Raw genomic sequence first — 15,408 nt, 5'->3', positions numbered from 1 at the left:
CGGGAGGGGAACGCCCGAGGCGGTGTCCTGGGCTCGCTGGCTGCACTGGTCCTAGGTCCGCAGCCTGGCTCCGGGTCGCGCCGGGACCGCGCTTGTCCAGAACCGCTTCTCTGGAACTGAGGAGTGGGATGGGGGTGGGGAATAAACTGGTGGGGACTGGATGCAGCATCCTCGGGAGGATAGGTTTTGTGTGGTAGGCTTCGGGCTTCGATACGTGGTGCTTTCTAAAGAGGGTCCCAGGGTCTCCGACACCAGTCCCCAGCTGCTCGCCAAGCCGGGTACCTTGCGCACGCCTTGCGTTGGGCCAAATGGGCGAGCCGCTGAGCTCCGCGCGCGTCACCATCCATCGCCTCCATCCATCGCCCCCATCGCCAACGCGGAGGCGAGCGACGGGGCTCCAAAGCGAAGAGAGAGGAGGGGGCCCGGCCTTGGAGGGGCGACTCTGGGCGGGTGGGGCGTGGAGCCCTCGGGCGGGGCCCCTCGCGGCGCCGGCCTCCCAGCCTTTCCCGGCCGCTCGGCCTCGGCGGGGCGGGGCGGGGCGCGGGGCGGGCCGGGGAGGAGCGCGGGGAGGAGCCCGGGCTGCGGCGGCCGCGTCAGAGCAGTGCTCCCGCTGCCAAGAGGCTCAGACCCGGCCCGAGCGCTGCCGGGGACGCGGACAGGAACCCGCACCGGCACGGATCAGCGCTGCGCAGGAGGCTCCTCTCGCGGGTCAGGGCTGAGCGACCATGGCGGACAAGGAGGCCGGCGGCAGCGACACGGGGCCCCGAGGTGAGCTCAGGGCGCGGGTCCTGCGGCTGCGGCTGTCAGTGTAGGGGAGGGATGAGGCACGCTCTGACCGGCGCCCCACAACCGCCTCGTGGACGATGGAAAAGTAGGTGCCCTGGACCCAACCTGCCCTCTCGGGAGGGAGAGGCCAGGGACAGAGCCTAGGAGGGAAGAGGGCTCCGGGAACTGGAGGTGGCCCGCGGGTCACGTGCTCTGTTCCGGCCAGGGTGCGGACACTGCGACGAGGACTGCAGCCCCCGCTGGGGCACCCCTTCTGTCCCCGCCTCTGGGTGGCGCCTCCGGCAGGGCCGATTACGAGTTCGGATAAGAACCGCCCTTCGGTCCATCCCTGTGCACCGTGCTGGGGATGCCAGCGCTGGCCGGGTAAATGGCCGGCTGCTGGGTGGTCGGGTATCCCCAGAGGGTCATTTCCGTGACTCAGTGAGGCGAGGGTGGGATCCTAGGGGAGGTCGGAGATGCGGACCTGTCCCCTTACTCCACCCTGCCGCGGCGGGACCCACGCGCCTGGAGTGGGAGCAGTAGCTCCCGCCTTAGGTTATCCCATCCCCTCCCCACCCATCTCCAAGGATTCCCTGGGCTTGGAAAGGGCGAAGCGGCAGGGGCTTGACAGTCCCCTCCTCGCCAGAGGTAGGGTGGGGACAGTGCGGAGGAAGGACATTTGTATTTTGGCCCAGGTGCCAGGGCCGCTCTCTTTGGGGAGTGATTCGGGCACAGATGGAGGGAGGGAGAGCCGGAGAGAACCGGAGAATGAGGCCGGAGGAAGAGGAGGAGCAGCTCTTTGAGCCCAGGGCAGTAAATCAACCTTCGCCCGCGGTGGGAACGGGCTGGCCAGGATTCCGGTCTTCCTGTGAGTCCTAAGTGGGGAAAGTTGGGCGCCAGAGACGCCGGGCGTCCCTGACCTGCAGGGCCTTGGTGGGAGCAATCGCCCAAGAGGAGCGCGGCCCAGCGGCTTTCCCTGGAGCTCCAGGCAAGCCGTCTTGGGAGGACGAAATTAAAATGCCCGGACGTAAGGGAAATCCAGCCAGAAAAGGCTCGCCCAGCTTTGCCTGGACCCTAAAGTCGGGGAAACTGAGGCCAGCAAAAGCACCAATAGTGCAGCCACCATTGAAATTGCGCTCCCGGTTGGTTGGTGGCAGTGGCCCCCGCCCTCTGCTGCACTGGAGATGCACCTACCCCCTCCCCAGCCCATTGTTCCTGCGGATCTGGGAGGTGCCTCCCCACACGCACTGCAGTGATGGGGGAGTGCGGGTGGGGGCTGGGGGATCCTGACTTGACTCACTCCTGGGAGGGGAGGTGCAGAGCCCAGGCAGTGCCCAAACACCAAGCACCCAGAATCTGCCCCTCTCCCTCGACCTTCCTCAGCAGTCAGGCTCCGGCAAGGGTCTGACAGCTGTCTTTGTCTGAACACCCCTCAGCAGCTGGATGGGCTCATTTTTTCCTCCACCTTTTTTTTTCTTTAAATTGGAAAACAAAATTTAGGATGATCCTAAGGGGTGTCAGAATTGCTAAAGCTTGAGAGTTAGTGAGCTAGTTTCTTGTCTCTCAGGCTGAGATAAAGTGTGGGTGGTTGAATCAAACAAGGTTGGGCATAGGATTTGTCAAATCAGAATTGCAAGCACAGTTGTGCACCCACTTCTCGATACCGTTTTGTCTTATAGAATCATTCAGCACTCCTACTCTGCACACACACACACACACACACACACACACACACACAACTGGTAGACATCCCCACCCAGGACAGGGAAACACATGCAGGGTGTGCTGGGTCACCTGCCATCACTCACCGGATTCCCTTAGAGTGTTTCTTTGCTTCTAGTGAGTTCAGGTGCACGGGTTTAGGACACAGCAACTGGAAGAGCAGGCTTCCCCTAGCAGCTCACTGTGCTTCTCTAGGGTGCCATCTCTTTATCTGCAAAATGGGAGATATTAATAGTATCTCATAGGAGCAGAGTCTGTCCCCTTCCACATCTATTTCTAAGGTTTCCTCATTTCATGTTGTGTGCTGGGCAATGAACATACATTATTTTATTTTTTAAAGCCTCTTAACTCCTGTTACCAGCATTTTCTTTACTGGTGGGATATTTAAACAAAGATTTAATGACCTGTCTGAGGTCCCACATCTTGAAGTGTTGATTGGGATGCAGACTATCTGATTCCAGGGCTGGATATGGTCAGTGCTTGCCATCCTATCTGGTACATGAAGTAGTTGTGTTTCAGGTTATTTCAATGATGCTACTGGTGCAAAAGAATGAATCCCACAGGCATCAACCTATGTTGGGACTCTTATACAGTGGGACCTCTGGTGGTGGAGGTGCTGGAAATGCTGGGGTGAGGAGCAAGTGGAGGTGCCCATGAAACAAAAATGGCAGTATGTTGGTAGTTGTTGAAGCTGGGTGCTGAGTAGATGATGGTTCCTTACTATTTACTTTGACATGTTTGCAAATTTCCTTAATAGAATATTTAAATTAGTTAATTTTCAAACTTGGAAGGACAGCCGTTAGTCTCTGGAGTGTACACAGTGGAAGCTGAAGTGATCCTCAGTCCCATGTCTTCCTCATGTCCTGAGATGTTGGCACATGGAGTCCCAGAAGAACAAGATGAATTGATGGGGAAAGTGGCACAGAGTGGATAGCTCCTCTGGTGACGGACTTAGGGCAGGCTGGAACAGTGGACAGCCATTCATTTTCTGTGGGAATGGGGGTTGAGGAAACCAGTGGCGGGTTCCCAGGGAAGGCAGGTTCCCAGGGTCAGGGTGTGTCTTGAGGTGTTTTATTAGGCTTCACTGGTGGGTTTCTGTTTCTTACCAACTTGGCATTCAGTGAAAATAGACATTTTGGTCATTGACGTATATCAAGGATTTTGGGTATGCTAAAACCTGGGAATACTGAGTTGTCTCATTTAGCCCTGACCACACTTGTTGAATGAATGACTCTCTGGGCAGGGGAGAGGGGGGGTCTGAGGAGAGTGCTGACAGATTTAGGGATGCACAGTTGGAAAGGGGCTGGGGAAGAGTAGGGACTGGCCTCGGGCCCGGGTGGTCAAGCCAACAGCTTCTCTTAGCACATGCATGGCACATCATTGGCCCTCAGAAAATTGTGATGAGTGTCTAATTAAGTGAGCCTGTGACTAATACAAAGTATTGCTGCCAAACTACAGGTGGAAGTGGAAAGGTGTTGTCTATGGCCCCCAAAGGAACCAAGAGAAGGTCAAGGTGATGCTCTGTGTTAGGGTTCTGGGGATGTGATCCATTTCTGTGCCTGCACCTGCCTCTGTAACTATGTCCCCTATACATGCCCTTCCCATACAGAGTCTTGTGTTTCCCAGGCCCTATGATCTCCTTTGGCCCTCAGCGCATACAGTTCACCCTGTTGGGGATATCTCTCTTGGTCTATCAAACTCCTATTCATCCTTCAGATCTCAGATCAGGCAATCACTTCTCAGGAAGTCTTCCTGGATCCATGTGTCCAGGTTAACTCTACCTGTGTAGTCCCAAAGCCTTTGGTACTTATCCATTGGTGATGCCCTGGTGTTCATCATGTGCCTGTGATGTGCCCATTTTTGCATGTCTCCCATTGACTTTTCCACCAACCCTGTGAGGCTGGTATCATCATTACCCCATTTTGCCACTAGGACAATTGAGGAATTAGAGAAATTTGGTGACTTGCCCAGACAGTAAATGCTGGAGTCAGGATACAAGTCAGTCATGGACCCCAAAAGCTTGTTTCCTCTCCGTGCCTTTTCTCTTGACAAGGTGTCTTTCATTTCCATGTTCTTCGTGAGGGCACATAGTAGGTACTCAATCGATGTCTTACTGTGTTGAATGACTGTCAATCAGCAAGAGGAGAGAACACAGCAGTAGGCAATGGCATCTACATCCTGCCCCCTCCACAGTGGCACTTCTAGAAACTTGGATGCGCAGAAGTGGGCCAGGCTGGAGGGGGGAGGGGGGACTCTGAAGAGATGTGGCTTTGATTCCAACAAGGCTTTGAGTGACGACTCAATCTTGTGGGGGCGAAATGCTCTCTTGTCTTATAAATAGGCCTCTTTGGTAAGGGAGAGAGCTCTTTTATTACTGCTGTGCATAATTAGAGTGGCAGAGGAATCAGGGGCTTTTAATGAATGAGTAGCATGTGGCAGGGAGGGAGCCCCTGCCCCCTGTGGGCACATAGGCCTGGGCTGGGGCTGGATGTCCCAGGAGAGAACAGGGTAGGCCCAGGAGATACCCAGAGAGGAGGAGGCAGAGCTCAGCAAGGAAACCTGCCCACAAAGGCCAGGCCTGCAGACCCTTGCTACATTCCTGGTATTGAGGATGACTCTGTCCTGTTCTCCCAGATGTTCTGTCACACATATGGCGAGTAGAGGACCAGAGTGGCCTAGAGTGCCAAAACTCCAGCTAGACTTTCATTTCCTAGCCTGTGAATGGGGTGCACGAAACCTGCCCAGGTCTGTCCTGCCCAGCCAAGACAATAGATGAGAGGAAATGGCTTTGCCATCATCAGCCTGCCCATAGGAGGAATTGAGAGTGGCCTCCTTGCCTCTGCTTCTGTGCCCACAGGACTGCTGTTCATTTGCATGGCTTGGTGGTGGGTCAAGCTGGTCTGCTTGCTGGGAGGCTTTAGGAGAAGGGCAGGTTGTGCTCTGAGTTTTCTCAGACTCAGGCTAATCCCAATTCCTTTAGACCTACAGTATTTCACTCTCTGAAGCAAGCCCCTTGGAAGTGGTTTAGGTATCCCCGGGCATGCCTCCCACACCTGCAGATCCCACAGTGGGGCAGAGGGTGGTGGAGTGATGGCAGCTCAACGGCCACTTAGGGGGCTGGGGGCATGCATGTTGGAGCTGCTCTCTTTGGCCAGAGGATGTCCCTTGCTGGGGTCAGTTACCTGAGTGGGGCTCCTTTTGGGATCACCTGGAGAACTTCTACAAAGTCCTGATGCCCTGACTGTGATCCAGTGGACAGTCAATTTTACCAGTTAGGGAGTCCCACAATCCAGTGTCAACCATGGGCACAGCTCCTGAGGGTGGGGGGCGGGGCAGGGAGTGGCAGACTGGTCATTTCCTGGCTCAGAGATGTCCTAGTCAGCAAAGCTTTCTTAAGCTTCAGCTCTGTACCTGTAGCATATATGTGTATATATTGTGAGATGGGGTCTCACTATGTTGCTCAGGCTGGTTTTGAACTCCGGGCTCAGTGATCCTCCTGCCTCAGCCTCCTGAGTAGCTGGGACTACAGGTGAGTATGGCCACAGCTGACTCTTGTGTCATCTTATTTAATCTTCATCACTATACCGCAAAATAGGTGATTATTCACCAGGGGAAACTGAGGCTCAGAGAAGTTATGTTCATTCCCCAGGAAACACGGCTCCTAAGGATGATCAAGAGCAGAGCTCAGGGTTGTCGGTCACAGGCATGTCATGTCATATTCTCAGAAGACTTTTCCCAAACTTCAGCCACTTGAGAATCACTCCTGATTCACTTGGTGTATGGATCTCCCCGCAAAGTGATTTACTGATTCTTTTAAAAATCAATATACGAATGTAATATATTTGCAAATAAGATCACAGAGGACATAATGAGAAATGTAAAATATATAAATAAAAAGTAGAATATTTAAAGGAAAAGAAAAATAAAGTAAAAGAGAGGTATATCTGACTTATCTTTAGGATTTAAGATAACATAAATCATGAACGCAAACATTCAGGACACTGAAGTAGTCACCTGATACTTGAATCTTTATTTAAAGAATATAAAAAGGTAGGTACATGTTAAAGTTAGATTTGGCTATGATTCTACTATTTGGGGTGATAAAATCTAGAACATGAAAGTATGGATTGTGCCATTATAAATATTAAAGAGACAATTTGAACAGCAAAAAAAATAAATAAAAATAAATAAATAAAAATCAATATACTGTTTTTCAAAAAATGAATTTATTTTAGAAAGACTATTTTTATCAATTCCATAAGTAGAAAACCTGTGTCCCTCTCCATAAATAGGGGGTAGCCCAGGAATAAATGCATGGAGGCTCAAATGAGGTTATTGCACTTCTGGGAGACGCTTTTACCAATAGGAATCTTTGAGCGGAGGCTGGGTCCAAAGGGAACCTAGAAGGTGCTAGAGAGGGTTAGGAGATAACACCACACTGACCTGTTCTCTTTGATGGAATCAGACTTGAAAGGGACTTGAACAGAAAGAGAAAAGCTTTAGGACGTAGGGGACACATTGTAATTTTCATTCCTGTCCTACTCTGACTTGACCCTCCAGAAACGTGGGACTGGGAATGTGTGCTTTCAGAGTTCACCGTTGAATCCTAAAGTCAGGAGGAGCCAGGATGAGATGTACTGCTAGCCCATGTGCCACCACAGCCACGTCCTGTCCACCAGGGACATGGGATCGTCTTCACAGGGACCCTGCACCAGTGTATACTGCTTTGGGGAGACTGGATAGAGAAGAAAGAATGTTCTATCAGAATTTACAGGGTCAGTTAGCTTGGATTCCGACCCTAGCTTTGGGATTCTGGACAAGTTACTTACCTGCCTTTTCCCCTCCTCAGTTTCCTCATCTGGAAAGTGGGAATAATCATAGTACACATCTCCGAGTGGATTTTATTTACTTACTCCCACATCCGAGGCTAAGTACCGAGCACATTTCCTTGCACATGGGTCATCTGCCACTCTCTGCAATTGTTATTTAAACTGTGAATCCCATGGAGGTGGGTGGGGCCATTATCTGTGGATGCGTTTTGTTGAGAAGGCTCAGATGGGAAAGGGGCTAGCCTGAGAACCCACAGCCAGTTAGGGGCAGACAAGAACCACAGCCCTTTTGTCCAGCAGGTCTAAGACCTTGGCGGAGAGCTGTGCATCTTAGACTGTTGGCCCCGTCACTGGGCCCTTTGCCACAGCTCCAAGCTCTCCCTGAGTTTTCTGATGAGGGCAGCCAGTGAGGTTCAAGGTCCTAGGCCTGTATCCAGTGCTGCTTGACCTCTGTCCTCAGATGGACTTCACCCCCACCCCCAGGCACACTCTGCCTGCAGTGCAGAGCCCCTTGCGGGTGCTGCTCTGAGCTCCTGGGACCATCCTTCCTCCACCAGCCTTGACTGTGACCTGGAAGCTACAGATGTCCCCTGGGGCTCGCAGCTGCTCCACAGAACCCCTTCTGGGAAAGCCTGAGCTGCAGAGTTTGGGCCTTGATTTTAGTGCCCTTATCTTTAAGAGTGCTTATGTCCTGTTTGCTGGGATAGTTCTCGTGTATGCCTCTTGTCCCAGTGAAATTATTAATAGCGCCTCCTTTCATGTTCTAAATATCTCCATTTGAAAGCTGTACCATGGGGTTGCGCTACTTTTCTTTGTCTTCTTCTCAGCCATGTGGGCCTCAAGTGGGGCAAGGCAGGCAGGAGGGTTTGGTCAAACTTGGACTTTGGGCTCAGACGCTCAGATGTGTTTAGCCTCTGGGTTTAACACCGCCGCACCTCACTTTCTCCTGTGTAATCAAGGCTGATGAAAAATCCCTGCTGCACTGGGGTGCTGGAATTAAGTGAGAGGATCAATATGAAGTGCTTAGCAAGAGCTGGTATGAGGAGAGCTTACGGTAAGTGTTATTCTGTATTGTCTTCATGAGGCTGATTTGGGAGGTTTAATGATCCCATGTGGGCTCCGGGGCCAGATGGCCTGGCTTCAAATCTGAGTTGTGTCCTCTACCTGCTCTGTAACCTTGGTCAGTTACTTAACCTCTTAAAGGCTCCATCTTCTCATCTGTAAAATATGAATTATAATCATGTCTTCTTCACTGGCTTTTGTGAGGATGAAATGGATTCATTTGAGAAAAGCACTTACCACAGAACTAGGCGTGAAGTAGACACTAAATTAGTGCTAACTATTATGTTATTAGCTGTTGCTATAATTATGAATGAACATCAAGTTTATTCTTGTAAGGGAGGAGGGTTTATTTTTTTTTTTTATTTTTTTTATTTTTTTTTGCTGCTTAGTATTTATTGTCCAAAGCAAGCAAAAGTGGAGAAACAGGAGGCTGAGGCAGAAGAAAATCATCTCAATTAAAAAAAAATCAATTCCTTGCTCAATTGCTAGATCTAATTAGAACTTGATAACTGGATTTCTTGAAGGAAAGACTCTGCCCACAAATATCTACCATATGATTCTCCAGAGGGTTCTCCATTTGGCTACTCAAGTGACTGTGTCCCAGGGATAGAGAAATGACTAGAATTGCCCAGGATCATTGAGCATAGGATATAAGCTGACATGGATACCTAGAGATCCAAGGCATAGTGATCCCTCTCTGTTGGAACTTGCCTTTTTTTTTTTTTTTTTTTTTTTTTTAATTGGTCGTTCATAACATTACATAGTTCTTAATACATCATATTACACGGTTTGATTCAAGTGGATTATGAACTCCCGCTTTTACCCCGTATACAAATTGCTGTATCACATCAGTTACCCTTCCATTGATTGACATATTGCCTTTCTAGTGTCTGATGTATTCTGCTGTCTGTCCTATTGTCTACTATCCCCCCTCCCCTCCCCTCCCCTCCCCTCCCCTTTTCTCTCTCTACCCCTTCTACTGTAAATCATGTCTTCCATTTGTATTCTCTTGACTTACCCCTCCTTACCTCTTATATGACATTTTGTATAACCCTGAGGATCGCCTTCCATTTCCATGCAATTTCCCTTCTCACTCCCTTTCCCTCCCACCTCTCATCCCTGTTTACTGTAAATATTCTTCTCAAGCTCTTCGTCCCTACCCTGTCCTTGTTTACACCCCTTATATCAAAGGAGTCATTTGGTATTTGTTTTTTAAAGATTGACTAGCTTCACTTAGCATAATCTGCTCTAATGCCATCCATTTCCCTCCAAATTCTATAATTTTGTCATTTTTTATTGCAGAGTAATACTCCATAGTGTATAAATGCCACATTTTTTTTATCCATTCATCTATTGAAGGGCATCTAGGCTGGTTCCACAGTCTTGCTATCGTGAATTGAGCTGCTATGAACATCGATGTAGCAGTGTCCCTGTAGCATGCTCTTGTTAGGGCTTTAGGGAATAGACCGAGAAGGGGAATAGCTGGGTCAAATGGTGGTTGGGAGGAGGGTTTATTCAATGTATTAGATTCCTGTTGCTGTTGAAAAGATGAACACCAATGTAGTTGCTTAAAACAATATAAGTTTATTAGCTTACATTCCTGGAGGTCAGAAATAGGCCCCAAACAGGTCTCACCAGGCTAAAATCAAGGTGTGGGCAGAGCTGTATCCCAACTATGTCCTTACCCCTCATGGCCCCTTCTTCCCTCTCTGCTTCCTCCCTCCTCTCTGACTCTGCCCCTTCCCCTCCTGCCTCCCCAGGCCCCTGATATAAGAACCTCTTATAAGGCCTGCATGTGTGATTCAGGGTAATCTCTCCATCTCAAGATCCTTAGTTCAGCCATGCCTGCAAGATCTCTTTTGTCATGGAAAATAACAGAATCATAGGTTTGGGAATTAGGACATGGGCATCTGGAGGGTGCTACTGTTGAGCCCAGCATAGCCAGAAAGACTGAGGTCTGCCTGGATTTAGGAGTGTTAGCTAGAGAGGCTCCTGCCTCCCTTGGGAGCTGTTGGAATGTTGGCGATGCTTCCTCCACAGTTCTTACCTGGGCCGTTCCTCCTGCACCTGCTACATGTTGCCTGGTCTGGAGTTTGGATTGTTGATCAATCCTTGACTTTATCCCATTCAGCGGGGTCCTTGGAGACACTGCCACTCTCCCAACTGGTTTAGTGTTTTCCCAGGGGTCCACAGCATCATTGAGATGAGAATGAAGACTTCTTGACTCCCAAGCAGGGAAAACTATCAGAGTATTAAAGAATTAGGGCCAGGGGTTGTGGCTCAGTGGAAGAGTGCTTGCCTAGCATGTGTGAGGCACTGGGTTCAATGCTCAGTACCACAAATAAATAGATAAAGGTCTATCATCAACTAATAAATAAATAAAGAATTAGGAAAACATCTACAAAAAGCTTTGCATTCCATTTGCTCTTGCTATGTAACAAACCATCCCAATATCTAATGGCTTAAAAATAATCATTTCATTTGCTCATAATTTTGTGGGCATGTCTCTGTTGGGTGGTTCTTTTGCTGGTCTTGCTTGTGCCTGTAACCATCTGGCGGCTCTGCTGGGCTGGACAGTCCCAAGATGGTCTCACTCACAGGCCTGGGGGTTGGTGCAGGGGCCATGGGTGGGGCTTTTGGCCTCTGGGAGCCGCTGGGGCTTTTTTGATATGGTGGTCTCAGGCAGCAAGGGGGTGAGAGAGAAAGTTCCAAGATCCCTGAGGCTTTGCTGGGAAAGCATGTAAAATCACTTCTGCTGCATTCTGGTGGCCAGAAAAGTCTGCTGACTTGTACTGGCCAGATACAAGGTGGAGAAGTAGACTCCGCTCTCAGTGGGAAGCCCTGCAAGGGATCTGTGACTGTGTTTAATCTAACAGTCAGCTTAACTAAACTGTTCAAAGTGTAAGCCTTAACAAATGGTATCACGTTTTAAGATAGCAGCTTGCTGGTTACATCTTCTATCTTCCGAAGACCTTCTGCGAGTGCACAGGTTCATTTTACAGTTAAAATTGTTGTGCCGTAACGGGCGTCTCCCAGGCAGGTGAATGATGTTGGTGTGGGTGAAAGTTGTGTCGGCTTCTTTGCCGTTTTTCCCAGCACCTTTGTGTTTTGGTAGACCAGGGTGCGCTTTCTCATGGTTAAAGAGTAACATATGAAGAACTGAAAAATAAAAAATAAGTAAAAAGCTGAAAAGTTACAGACACGCTTGCCTTTAGCACACATCACAGCTGCTTCTGTGATGTCCTTGCCCTTAAGGTCTTGAGGAGGCTGAGGCCACATGAAGGAGCTGTAGGGACCTTGCTGTGTGAGAAAGCAGTGGGTGCAGGCGAGGCCCTGCATGGGTTTTAGTTCTGATAAGAATTTTCTCATAAGAAGCAAGACCCCCAGGCCTTTCATCTCCAAGGAGGTGCTGGAGCTCCTGGCTAGTGTCGGCTTGACTGTGCTGGGATTTCTTTAGAGCTGTGTTGGTTTTGGGAACAGTTCTGGTAATGAGGTTCCTTAGGTGTTCAGCAATGTAGACCATTTCAGTTTCCCCGTGAATCCTGTTATTGGGAGTCTGTGGTTTTGTAGACATGGAAGATTTTCAGGAAAACATACCGCATCATAGCAGAGCTGTTTGTATTTACCTTTAATGTGGGACGAGTGGGATGGGTGTCCATTTAAAAGCATTTTGCTCAGTTCAGGAGTGGGGCTTTGCAAGGCTCAGCTGACAGCAAGAGCCTCTGGTCACTTCCTTCATCCTCACCTCACATCTGAGTATCTGGACTGAACCTTGCCGACTGCTTTACTTCCCAGGTGTTTGCAGGCATTTGGGGTAGCTCCGCCTGCCACTTTCTAGTTTTAATACCAGAAACTGAGGCTCCAGGAAGGTGGCAATTCTGTAGGATGGAGCTACTGATCCACCCGCCCAGTCAGCACCCCAAGACCTCAGAGGGAAGTGGGTCCGGCCTGTGTCCTTTGTCTCCTCTAAACTGGCAAAATGACCTCCCTTGTTCCCTCCTAGTTTGTGTAAATCAGCCCATGGTCTCGCTGGTTTCTCTGTGACCAGGAACAGTGGTCCCTGTGCACAGATTCCAGGTTCCTTTTGGGACCCAGAGATGCAGGCAAGTGGGCGGAGCCTGCTGACTGAGGCCTCTGGCCAGCCTCTCTGTGTTTTCCCCAAGGTTTTCTTGGGCTAAAGGCTAAATTTCTCCTGTCAGTTCCTTCCTTCCTTTTCCTTTTCTCATTGTTCATGAGGGACCATCTCTCTATCAGTTGAGATAGAAACCAGCACGAAACTCAGGAGTCCTGTTTCCAAAGTTATTGTCAAAAAACAGAGCTCATGGCGGCAGGTGAACCTGGGTTGTCAGACATCAGGCATGCCGTCCTCTCACTTTACAGGTTGGCAAATTGAACTCAGGGAGGGAAGAGAGAGCCCCAGACCACTTGGCAGAGCCAAGATAGGAATCCAGCCTGCTGATTCCCTCTGCCTGCCTCCCAGCTGAACCCAGAGATGGCTCAGAATCTAGTAGCCCCTTCAGTCAGTCAGAGATGGCGTGAGGATCCAACAAGACCTCTTTGCTGCTAATAAGTTAATGACTTGTCCCTCCCTGAAGCAATTACATTTAAAAACATTGTCGAAGAAGTAGAGCTTAACCCAGAGAAATGAGGTGTGAAATCAAATTGTTATGAATCAAAGAGGCCTTCACGGTGGAGCCCAGGCAGAGCTTTCCTGTATGCACTCTTGTGCAGTCCCTCACTTGACCTTGGACTTAACCTTGGTGGTTGCCTGTTTTTCTGTCCTTTGCATAGTATCAGCTAAATGGCCATTCATTACAGTTTTTAGTGGCAGATAACCAAACTTCCTCTAGCCAGAGGAAGTAAAAATGGTAACTTCAAGTGAGCATCCTGGGTTGGCTGCTGCAGTACAGGATTTGGGTGGTGACAAGTGTCGGGAGCCTGACAGTTCTCTTCCCCCTCCCTTGCTTCTGCATTGCCTAGCCTGTCACCCACTTGATGTGCATGCCATCTTGAGGGCCAGTGCGGCCACAGACGGTACTAATGTTGAAATGACAAATTCCAGTTCTAAGAAGGCCTGCCAATCTGTCTGTTTTCCTGTCTTTCCCTCCCCAGTCCAGATTCCCAGAGGATGCCCCTAGGCTTAGGGATGATTGGGAACCTGACCCTGGAACAGTTATCCCTGGCCAGAGGATAGAGTCACCTTGTTAACACAGGAGGGGGGGGGAATTAAAGGGGTGCATTGTCCGGCCATCAGAGGTGATTGTCTCCTACAAGTAGTTACAGTAGCTGAGTGAGCCACGTGCAGTAGGTAGCCCCTAGTCAATGGCCACCCATGCCTAGAGAATGAGTGGGCAACCTGTTGGAAAGTTTGCTCTAAGTGTTTCATGCTGCATTGGGTAACTGGCCCTTTGGTCTGTGTTAAGGTACAGACCTATGCATGTTCTCCTGGAGCCTGCTGGGCCCTGGTCTGTCCATGTGGCACTGGCCAGCTGGCCTCATTTGAAGAGACCATGGGCATGAGGTCCCTGTAGTTTCCCTGGGCCAGCAGTTAAAGCATAGCTGCAGGGGACCCGCTGATACTGAATACATCATCTTGCCTTGGCACGATATCTTGAAGATTAGTGACAGTCCATTCCTTTGGGTTGGCCCCGGTAGTCTTGGCCAGGACTCCTGCTGGGATAGGTGGGGGGGGTGTCAAGGTTAGGGTAGGAAGTCCTCCAGGGCCAGGCAGTCCCTGAGGAGAAGACCTAGCAGATGGAATGGGGTGGGAGGGACCCCAGGCCTGTCCTGTGGATACGAAGGCAGAGTAGGTTTTGGAATCCATCAGTGCTTGGTTCAAATTCTGGTGTCACGTCTTCCTAACTGTGTGAATTCAGGCAAGTCGTTTGACCTCTCTGGACTTCAATTAAGTGTAAAAAAGCACCCAACACACCATGCCTGGCAGCTAGTATGGGGTGGGTGCTTAGTGGGGGGAAATAAGCTTAGCGGAATTAGAAAGTCCTGGTGGAGTCCTGACTCTCACACTGCTGGTCATCTGACTTTGGCCTGAGCAAGTGACTCAACCTCTCTGACCTGTGACCTCATCTGAAACGTGTTGCTAGCACAGGATGGTCCTGAGCATCAGATGATGTAAAGTATATAAAGAACCTGCCCTGACCACAGAGCACGGCATTGCCGTAATTATGTAAAGCCCCCCTGGGCACACGAGGAGCTCAGGAGGGGCCTATTCGAGAGTGGAACTGGCTAAATATGGGGGGGGGGGTCTCTGCTGGGGAAAATTTTCAAAGTCAAATTTATGGAGGTATAAATTACATAAGTTGAAGCTCATGCTTTTTAGGCTTATAGTTGCGTGAGTTGTGACAAAGGCTTGTAGTTATGCAACCACCATGACATCAATATATAGAATATTTCCAACCTGTGAGAATTTCATCATTCAGGGAATTTTGCACACAGGATTTTTCTTGTCTGTGGAGGACCCCAACTCAGATTGTGGGGGATCCCAAGGCCTGGACCAGGAAGGAACCTCCGAAGTCTACCCAGTGGAAGGATCCCAGTCTGTCCCCCCCCCCTTTTTTTGGTAGTTGTAGATGTGCAGCATACCTTTATTTTATTTATTTTTTATGTGGTCCTGAGGATCCAACCCAGCGCCTCACACGTGCAAGGCAAGCGCTCTGTCTTGTCTGAGCTACAGCCCCAGCCCTGCCCTGAGGTTTTTATAGCCAAGGATTGGGAGTGGGATTCCGTGGGCCTTCCCAGCCTGCTCCTCGTCAGTTCTGCAGAAGGGAAGCTGGAACATTCAGGTGGACTTGGTCAGGCCCCGGCTGGGCAGTTTTGCCAGGCAGAGGCTGAGAACCCACTGGCCTGAGAACTGAGAACAAGCCCATGTTTGTGTGAAGCACCCAGAAAGCCAGGGCTAGTGAGGCTTGGCCCAAAGTGGGGGTGCATGGCCCTGCTTGCATGTGGCCACCTGGGCACGGATGTTTGGGGACCCTGTGTCAGGAAAATGATTGCCTAGCTCATGAGAGATGGC

General features: G+C 50.1%; 1 protein-coding gene across 1 annotated transcript in view; it reads left to right on the top strand.

Moving 5' to 3' along the window:
* The first annotated feature begins 696 nt into the window (after positions 1-696).
* The window catches only part of Hspa12a (heat shock protein family A (Hsp70) member 12A), a 62,009-nt gene continuing 47,297 nt past the window's right edge, over positions 697-15,408 (top strand). Inside the window, exon 1 of the mRNA XM_026389179.2 lies at positions 697-768. Coding sequence (XP_026244964.2) covers positions 726-768 — 43 coding nt within the window. The 5' untranslated portion in view covers positions 697-725. The remainder of the gene's footprint in view (positions 769-15,408) is intronic.

The sequence above is a fragment of the Urocitellus parryii genome, chromosome 5 (assembly GCF_045843805.1).
Source record: "Urocitellus parryii isolate mUroPar1 chromosome 5, mUroPar1.hap1, whole genome shotgun sequence".
In the NCBI taxonomy this organism is placed as follows: domain Eukaryota; kingdom Metazoa; phylum Chordata; class Mammalia; order Rodentia; family Sciuridae; genus Urocitellus; species Urocitellus parryii.
This window is presented reverse-complemented; position numbering and strand designations above follow the sequence as displayed.